Here is a 10,482-nt window from a genome sequence, read left to right as displayed (position 1 = left end):
TATATCGATTTCAAACATATTTTATCATGTACGTGTACAATAAAAAGCGTGTGCGTGATATACAATGTTATACATTTACGGTTTTGGTAAACAATTTTAAATTCATTATTCAGATAAAATCATGATTGGCTTATACATCTGATTATGAAAATAAAAAAATAACTGTGTAATTTTTATAACGTGTTTTAACATTGAATCACAATTAAAGGAATAAGCTTTTTTAAAATCCAAGAACAGCAACAGTAAGAAATCACAATGCTTGCATTATTAGTATTTACTATTTATATCTTTTAAAAGGAAGATAGAAAAGTAACACGGAACCTTTTATGTCTCTCACCGAAAGAAAAATTACAGAAATTCTGCAATTGCATTGGTCTCGAGGAAAAAAATATCATGCAGTCCTATTGCTGGTTTTTTTATTCTTAATCTTCCTTATTAATACTTCGCCCCTTTAAAGAAGTACCCTTTAACCTTTACATATTTAAAATCACTTTATTCTTTAAATATCGTCAGTTTTTAGAAAGATTTTGAGAATACCGAGCCTACATCATTCTAAGATGTACTTTCTGTTCTGTCATTCTATATGTCTCCTTAGTGTCCTGTCCATGTTGTCCAGTATGTTAGAAGTATCAGAGGCGTATGGTGAGTTCATGTTTTAGCTTACTTTATATCAAAATTCTTACTTTTGATCAAGATCAATCTTATTTACCAGAATTAAATAATTATTTTAACTTTTTACTTGGGTGTGGGGGGTATTCACAAAGAGGTAACCTTTTAAGAGAGTTAATATTAGTTATTTTGTTCTATATCATTACGAATTAGCCTCCATTCGTTTTTGTCAACACCTTAACGCTCGATGGTACATGTATGTAACTTAGGAATATGGTAAACCAATACAAACATCAATAATATATTCAATTGACAGAGTATATCTCTTAACATATTTGAAAAAAAAGATATTTATTTTTTATTTCTGGCACCGCTGCCACAAAATAATGAACGTACTCAGCCTCAATTCTCAACTTAAGTGTTAAGAACATCCTCAACTTAGATATTCTGCAAATCGCCGCAACCAACCATATAAAACAATGTATTAAGTAGTGTTGGTTTTGTTAAGCTCTCAACTCATCAATTTTAAGGGCAGTTTGGTGCAAAAACAAATGATTTACCATCCAAAAAATATACTTCGTTAAATAAATACGCGCAAATGACCTTTGCATTTTACTTTTTTTCTTTTTCTTTTTTGCAATATCGTTTATTACTCAGCTTAAATCGTGTTTTCCCATTACCTATCGCTGCCCCGTGACGTCCGGTGACGGCATCTTTTTAAGTCAATTTCAAAGATTCATTTTCCTTTTGTAAACGATTTTGTTCGCGATACATTTTATAGCAATGTGAATATTGAGGTTTAGATACTATTTGATTTAAGATCCAATTTAAAAAAAATACGAGCATCGATATTGTAACTATCTTCATCAAATGTTGAAAGCTTCATACCATTTAACGGAATGAATGTTTTCAATTGCATGTTTGAAGTTATATACTTGTATATGTGAAGCATGTTCTTATTTGCATTTGTTAAAAACTACATGTAATTATATTTTGAATAGAAAAAAGGGCGATATTGTGATTTAAAATTACCTTATCTCATACCCCCCATTCTCGGTAATGAGCACATTGATCGATTGTATATGTATTAATCCATAAATTTGTACATGTATGTGTTTAAATACAAATCATATGATACAGTATATTCAGTGTCTATCAGTTAATGAACGTAATGATAACTTGTAAGATTTAACTTACAGAAAATGTTGCCTTACACAAACCCGCATTTCAATTGCATCCGTATGACAAAAATAATAAAACATTCGACGCAACTAATGCAGTAGATGGACTAAAGTCTGACTTATCTTGGACTGGAGGTCAATGTGCTGTATCAGCTCTTGAAAAAGAAATCGCCGCCTGGTGGGTAAACCTTGGCAGACTTCACATCATCCACCACATCACCGTGTATTTCAAGACAAAAAATGCCATTTGGGGTAGGGTATACCTATAGTTTATTTAATTTTTTCGAACCAGTCATCAAACCAAATTATTGATTTCTTAATACCTGCATTAAACTTTGAAAAAAAACCATCATGTAAGTTGATTAGGATATCTTTAAGTAACAGATTTTTTTTAAAAAGATATTTTTAATGTTTCTATAAGAGCTAATAGAAGCTCTCAAAGGTTTCAGATTCCTATTCAATGATTATGGGAACAAACAAACTTGGCGTTTGTGCAAAACCTGCGTACTTACAACATAATATTTCATGGTTCTAAATGAGATCAGGAGAATATTTAGAAATTATGTGTTCAGACAGACCATTTCACTTGGTAATTAGTCAATGGTCGCGGAAATGGGAGAATCAATTAAGTGTTAAAGTATTGACACTTAAGCGGTGCTTGAAGTGAATAATTACATTTGTACAGGTTAGCTAATCATTTTTGTAATAGTATATATCCTTTGCAGATAACACAAACAACGCTACATCCACCTTTCTAGGATTTTCACTCTATGTTTCCAACACAACAGATAGATTGCAAGGAAAATTATGTTTCAAGGATAATTACTTTAACAGAAGCACTATTCCTGCAGTGTTTAGCACAATATGTTATGTACAAGGACAATATGTCATCTACTACAACGAGAGATTGAAAGGGGTTACCTATCCTAGCGATTATAATTCAGATGCTGAAAATGATTTATGTGAAGTCGAGGTGTATGGTAAGATATGCTTACTGTGGCTACTGTGGCTACTCTCACAGGACGGAAAACCACCTTTAAGCAAGTCCTTAAAGGTGGCTTAAAGGTGACTTAAAGGAGCTTAAAGGCTATACGACCTTTAAGCCGCCTTTAAGTCACCTTTAAGCAAGTGCTTATAGGTCCTTAATGTCCAAACTTCTTTAAGCCACCTTTAAGCCACCTTTAAGCATCTTTAAGTGGCATTTACGCTCTCTTTACACTGCCTTTACACTGTCTTTAAGTGGCCTTTAAGTCAATATTGATCAAGCTGAACAATAAACACATATATTAAATGCAAAAGCTCTTTTATAGAGATGGAAGGGGGTCATCCGAGTGATAATATAATTTCCAAGGAAGGGGGGGGGTGTTCCAGGCGGTTTTAATCGTCGCTCCATGAAACACAGATCGCTATCATCAGCACCGCTCCGATGGACACAGATCGCCGTTATAAAATTCTTCATAATTTTTTGGGAGTTTCAAAATTATTGTAGGGATGAGCGCAGTCTCTGTATCTTAATATGTGCATAAAACTAATTAAAATATGTTTGTTTCCTATTATAAATTAATCGGTGAAAAAATCTCTCTCTCTCTCTCTCTCTCTCTCTCTCAGTTCATCCGGTTATTAAACAAAATAAAGATAATGAACCAACAATGCATGATTTAATTTGTTAATCGGTTTAAGGTTTGTATTTTTTTTTTCAATTTTCATTATTTCTAACTCTAGATCTGCTAGATACATGTTAAAGATGAAAAGACTCTCAACTGCCTTTGTTATATCGGGCAGGATATTACTGCTTTGTTTGTCTAGACATAGTTTTGTTCGTTTGTGTATATCTAATTAGAGTCTATTGTTTGTACAACTTAAAAAAAACCCTGGAACTAACACAGAATATACAAGATATACACAACAGTTGTGTCGTGTGCCCAGGTGCATGTTTGTGTATATCTAATTAAAGTCTATTGTTTGTCCAACTTAAGAAAACCCCTGGAACTAACACAGAATATACAAGATATACACAACAGGTGTGTCGTGTGCCCAGGTGCACGTCAGGGTTTCTAAAGGCGTTGAATTTTAGTATGTACGAGTATACGATAAGTCTAGTGAATAAAAGTTAATTTACATTTGTAATTCATTTTCAAAGTATTATTTCCTAGCTCTGGGTTTCAAAGATGTTACGTCTACAAATTAACGATACATGTATGTAAGAGTAAAATCTTGAGGCTAATTAATTAATGTACCGGTGATCATAAATAGGGGTTGATTATTTAAATATATCTATAAGGGTAAATATGTCAAATATACCCGGCCTGGCACATCATACAATTGTATGTACAAGTCATTTGCAATTGCCACATGCAGTAAATACGTCACCGGTAATTGGTAATTTTGTTTGTTATAGAATTGATAGTTTATAAATCATGTACATACAATTACATGTAAATATTTAAACATATTGGAACGGCGCCGCGATCATGAAAACCTGGAAATTGCGGAAAATTGAACAAATACCCTAATAGTATCAATGCATTTAATAAAAGAAATGATTTCATTTTCTTTCTTACATTTTTATAGCTATAAATAAGATGAACGTATATCTACTCGGTTTAAATTTATTAACTACATGTCAGAAAGCCTAGCTACTATAGTGAACCTAACGGTTTCCATTTAGGTATAATATATTTTTGTTCACTGAAGACCAAGTTCCGTATTTCATTCTAAATACATGCATGCATGTAATTTATAAATTAGATATAATTGATTGTTACAAACTGAATGGTTTGTCAAAATCTTTTCAAGTAAACACATTCAATACAGTGATTCAATATCCACTGATATATAGGATATAAAAACGCATACATATATGTAAGTTGCCGTGGCGCAGAGGATGTGTGGTGATGCTAGTAAACTAAGGGTCCCGGGTTCAATTCTCGCCGTGGTCGGTTTTTTTTTTGTGTTTTTTTTTTCATTTTTCTTTCTAGAACAAAAACCGTTTTAATACCTTTTTCTTTCATAAAGTTAATACATTTTGTTGGAAATTAAGCACAACATTGAATTAAATTTTTTTTGATGGCTTAAAGGTGGCTTAAAGGTAGCTTAAAGGTGGCTTAAAGGTGGCTTAAAGAAGTTTGGACATTAAGGACCTATAAGTTGTCCTTAAAGGTGGCTTAAAGGTGACTTAAAGATAGTCTTTAAGCTGCCTTTAAGCCATCTTTACGCTTTCTTTAAGCCACCTTTAAGCAATACATATAGCTTAAAGGTAGCTTAAAGGTGGCTTAAAGATCGTCTTTAAGCTACCTTTAAACACCTTTAAGCTATCTTTAAGGAGGACTTAAAGATGGTCATTCATCCTGTGTCTAGTCTGGCATGGCTTCCTCTTAAAGAAAACCGAAGTGTTATTTAATTTGTAATTCTAGGAATATGATTAGTTGTAATCTTTTTCTCAAATCGCAATTATGAAACATACATCTGGTTAGAAAATATTCAGTGGCACAACTGGCTACTTTAAATTTTGTTTTTATCCACTGCTATTTCTGGAAATTGACTCTAGATTTTTTTCTGCTATTTTAAAAGATCAGTTCAAAATACATGTATATTTACCACAGAATATGTTAGTAAATACATATTTGGCAATTAAACGCAAATTTCAAATCCACATTGAATGTTTGATTAAATATTAATGGAAAAGAATAATTTACATTATTTGAGAGAAAATTAAAACTGTTCCAATTTGTTTTCAATAGGATTACTGACTAATTTATTTCTTTTAGGTTCAACTATTAATGAAAAAAAGTGCATCTTCAGATGATTAACATTTCAAATAACTCTCGTTTAAAATCATTTTTATAATCTTCTCTAAGACGTCTGTTTTCGGGAGGGGAGGGGGGGGGGGGTGTTACAACATAAATATATATTGTTAACGGTAGTCATTTTGAGATACATTGCTTTTGTAGCTATTAAATTTGCTGCTGCTTCATTTGTTATAAAAGATTTTTTTTTTTAAACAATTAATTCGATTTTCTGCTCTTTACAATTTTTTAAAGTTAAAATCACCTCATACAAACCTCATATTAAATATAGTTTGGTAAGTGATTTTTAAGTCCAGTGTGCATCAGCGCATGATATAATTATATACAAATGAAAATAATTTATACACACAACATAAAAGTAAAATTATAATCAATTATTTTGAGATACATCTGCAATAAAAGCGTTTGTTGTAGGTTGTCCGGTACAAACGACTCATTGCGATGTGTTTGACGCAGTTGAATGTGTCTGTCTGGCCTGTAAACCTGGTTACCATGGTGACACGTGTAAAGGAGGTAAATTTTTATATATATATATATTTATTTTTTCGTAATGCCGTTCATATTTAAATACTTGGTGTACTACTACATTCATGGTGCACTACTTTCATTTCAAGACAACAACTTTAGCAGTTTAAAAGATGTATTAACTACTTATAAATTCAGGTATTCTTGCTCAACGCATGCAACACACTATTAAACAATGTATACAGTTTACGCTTTTATTAGCAAAACAAAAAACAAAAACAAAAACAAAAACTTCCCAAAAAAAACACGACATTAGCAAGTGCACATATCCAAATACATGAATAATCTCCACATGAAAGGTAATTTGTCGTCTGACTCATATAACTATTTCGATTGAAACATAATCCATTTTTAAAAATTTACGTAGCATATAGAATGAATATGATCACAAGTAAAAATAAGCAATGTTCGATCGTAATGCCATACAATTATATATCATGCATTGAGTATTAATTTACAAAGAAAATGATGCATTTTAGATGATCAAAATGTTGAATGCTTAGTTAAATATGTTATACAATGCTAATGTTATTGCAATGGTATCTTAAATAATCTTATCTGCTCATTCAAAATGATCATAACACATTGCATACATCAATCTTCTGTCTTCATGAACTTAAAATAAATCTTTCCAAATAAGTTTGATTGTGCATATATTTATGTACGCCATGTCACCTAACCTTGATTTGAAAAAAAAGCAACAATAAAAGCAAATTTGAAAAATAAACCCAGCTTTATTTTTCTAGTTTGTTAGATTTTGGTATTAATTGTGCGAATGTCATGGTGTGTTTCTCTGATGTAAGATTTTACATTTTATTTGAAATTGACATATTATTCAAAATTTGTTATAGCATCCTCAACTGATGTCGAAGTTAAAAGCCAGACACCTGTACTGCAAGGTGTTATAGCATCCTCAACTGATGTCGAAGTTAAAAGCCAGACACCTGTACTGCAAGGTCTAATCGGTGGTCTCAGTGTCTCGATTTTGATCATAGTTGTACTTATTCTCCATATTGTACAGACAAGGTAAAATACAAAATCAAAATTGTGAATTTTATTTTATTTTTATATTACAATTTATCAATTTGAAATCAATTATAAATGAGATTTTTTTCTTACATTATTTAAGAGTTTCAATGAGAAGGAACCATCAAATATTGAATGCAATAGAATTAAGAAATGGCGCCAACTCAACAAACTCATCTGTTACTGGAAGCAATTATACTGGGAATAGTTACACTGAGTTCGGATGGTCCAGGGAGACTGACTAGTATTATACGGAGATGACAGGTGTAGTTTAGAACTTATTCTTTAACACAATCGAAAGTTTTTCAAGTTATTTGCCCTTAGAAAAATTGAAAATGGAAGGAAATTGAAGAATAATGATAATTTCAGCAAATATACAAAAAAGTCATGTATTTTTGAAATTGATTTGGAGGTTTTTGATTAATCAATCAAATATTTATGATATTTTAGAAAGATTATATTGTACACAACTTTCTTGCAACGGATAACAACTGATATTTGTGATTTATGTAAAAAAAAAAAATACTGATCAACTAGAATTTTAATTGATGTTTTGTTCATGTTGATAATGTATATAACTGTTCTGTATTTTGAAAATAACGAATAATGTCATAGTACTAATTTTTTTTTTATTACAGTAATCAATTAATAATGTATGTCAAAAAAGATGTTTGAATATTTGCTTTCATAAAAAAGGATAATAACGACATATGTGTATGAGTTCTGAAACATAATAAAGTCGGTCTTTTTCTTATGCTGCATTGTTATTTACTGATCATTGAGATTATTATATATCAATTGAATTAAATGATGTGTAAATTCCATATCTTAAATGTTAATTTAATTCCATACTTAAGCCAAATTTTTACAATTTGTTAAAAAAAAAAACCCAAAAAAAAACCCCGAAAAAAAAATATCTCTGACAAAATGGTGAATAGTTAAGACATTCTGCTCTATTTTCTACATATCAGACGAAAAAAAAAATATTCTCAATATCTTTACTATGAACTTGAGTGTTGATTTTACGTCCTTCTTTCTTTTTTTCTGTTTTTATTTTATTTTTTTATTTTTTTATTTTTTTGTTGCTATTCAGAAATATTTTTATATGACTAGGTACATGCACATGCTCCTGAAAAGGATAATATTCACTATGCCCAGAAGTCGGACAAATATTGTGCTTCGATGGTAGCTACATCAATTCCTCGCACAAATCGAAGAAAACTGAAAAAATTGATTTCATTTTATGATTCAATGACAAATTGTCATTTCAAACTGAATGTTATCTTGCGAGGAAAATTTTAAGGTGTCAAAACATGTGTAAGACGTCTGTTGTTCCGTTATTGAAATAATACGAGGTGCTTTGAAATATTGATGCCTGTTGTTGCCGGAGTAGGGTTAAAAAACCACCTGAGCTTGTTTTCAATCACATGTGTAACTTCGACGTAAACAAACCCTATTGTCTTTTCTTGGAGCGGGGTTATTAAAATGCATATCAAGTGTTGTTCTAAGAAATACTCTGGGCAAGCTTTACATAACTTTGATTGGAACTAATAATGTGTATCAAAGGTTGCATTGTTTTTGTTAAATATATTTAGAGATATTCAATTATGTTAAGAGTGACACCTGCACAAAGCATAGGATTGAAGTCAAAATTAAACACACACAAATCGCGAAATTTCTTTATATAACAGAAATGATAATAACGTATTGTAGCATTTTGGAAAATCCTAATCTATGTTTGGAAAATGAAATCATCTAATAGCATCTTACCTCGTAAGTCAAGTGGAGGTGAATATAAGTTTGAATTTTATCATCACAATATCAGCCAATTAGAGGGCTAGGAATTAATCAAACATGACCTGTGGTGAAAGCGAACAGTGCTCAAAATCAACATTACGAAGGAAAGATACAAAGCAGGATCACAAAGCAAACACGGACATCTAAAATAATTAGAAGTAGGATCAGGTGCCATGGAGGAGTTAGAATCCTCTTCTGACTGGTCACACCCGCTGTGATCATTTGCAAATATTTAACCAATGTCCAAAGACACAGATTGGTTTTAAATACAACATTTATCTTATAAATTACTTGCAGCATATATTTCACGTGTCGTCTGGTGCTAATGTCGTTACATACCATAACACACAAAATGATAAAAAGTGATGTAATGCTATATATACATATAACATGTTTGTATACTTGTATGCTTGTTTATCAAAATGCGTGTGCATCCAATTTATCAGGATCGAAATTGAATGAATATTAAAGTTTAAAGAACAAATTGAGGTCAGTTTGTGACCAATGATTCTTTGAGTATATTACCTTATTATAAATATTATTATTTATTCATTTTCAGGTACATTTAATTTCGTATATCAATCCAACAAATCTACAGAAATTGGTATCTTTTTTCAGATAATTTCATTATTCTTTTTGTTTCATTCATACCTCTAATTTTGAACGAGTAATGACATCCTTTTATTTTGTCGAATAAATGAAGAAAGATAAACAATATGGTAACTTATTTTCAATAAGCTGTGTAGTTGTTAGTCATAAGTGCCTAATTTGAAAACTCTTAAACTAATGACAGAACTGAGGTATAATTACAGCTATCTGTAACTATAGGGCAGATCAAACGTTTACTCATAGATTTTGAAATGTTCAGGTTAATATTTCATTGTATGAAACAAAATGACAAAATAGCGCAAAAAGGAATTCACATAATTTAAGGAGTATACTCTCACGACAGCCGTCGTGTGTCCAATCAGTCAAGCAATAAAGAAAATCAAAAAGTATTTACAATTTTTATAAATGGTTTACTCATATCGGGTAATTTTAACACAGGTGTTACCAATAGTGCGCATTTCAGCGACGAAAACGTGTTTACCTGCTGTTGTCACCAGATACCCTAGTTAGGCTGTCCTTTCCGTGTCAAATCTGTCAGCGGCGCTGCATTAGCTGAACATATTCTATAAAAACAAACAAGTCCCAAGAATGACCTTACCTGTTTCGTAGTGGTAGGTGTTCAAAACTCTTGGATAGCTGCGACTTTCTCGATCGTATAGTAGGACAACTGATGCGACTTCAGCTTCTGACTTGCGTAAAAAAAACGATTTTCTTCATTTTCATCTTCCTCTTGCAACAACACTCCACCAACACCTGCATCTGACTGCAATATAAATGGTTTTATAGTAAACAAATAGAACAGCCCGAGTATAGTCCATTACTGACAAATACCTGAAGTGACAAAATTTGAGGCACCAAAAAGGATATGAACATTAAAAAAAACCCCAGAGGTACATTACAGAAAAATGTATTGATATGACATATACATA

The 10,482-nt window shown here is 31.3% G+C and overlaps 1 protein-coding gene across 1 annotated transcript; it reads left to right on the top strand.

The window, feature by feature from the left end:
- Positions 1-557: 557 nt before the first annotated feature.
- LOC128169433 (uncharacterized) lies at positions 558-7,392 on the top strand. The gene is made up of 6 exons (XM_052835582.1): positions 558-642; positions 1,809-2,042; positions 2,516-2,770; positions 6,011-6,109; positions 6,973-7,147; positions 7,251-7,392. The coding sequence occupies exons 1-6, from the start codon at positions 558-560 to the stop codon at positions 7,390-7,392; spliced, it is 990 nt and encodes a 329-aa protein (XP_052691542.1).
- Positions 7,393-10,482: the final 3,090 nt, after the last annotated feature.

Source organism: Crassostrea angulata, unplaced genomic scaffold (assembly GCF_025612915.1).
Source record: "Crassostrea angulata isolate pt1a10 unplaced genomic scaffold, ASM2561291v2 HiC_scaffold_130, whole genome shotgun sequence".
In the NCBI taxonomy this organism is placed as follows: Eukaryota; Metazoa; Mollusca; class Bivalvia; order Ostreida; family Ostreidae; genus Magallana; species Magallana angulata.
Note: the sequence above shows the minus strand (reverse complement) of the source record. Positions and strands in the feature narration are given on the sequence as shown.

Bases quoted from the DNA above. Each gene is read 5' to 3' on its own strand.
- LOC128169433 (XM_052835582.1), top strand. From the start codon at position 558: ATGTACTTTCTGTTCTGTCATTCTATATGTCTCCTTAGTGTCCTGTCC. The intron at 2,771-6,010 runs GTAAGATATGCT...CGTTTGTTGTAG, and splicing joins ATGTGAAGTCGAGGTGTATG to GTTGTCCGGTACAAACGACT. The intron at 6,110-6,972 runs GTAAATTTTTAT...AATTTGTTATAG, and splicing joins TGGTGACACGTGTAAAGGAG to CATCCTCAACTGATGTCGAA.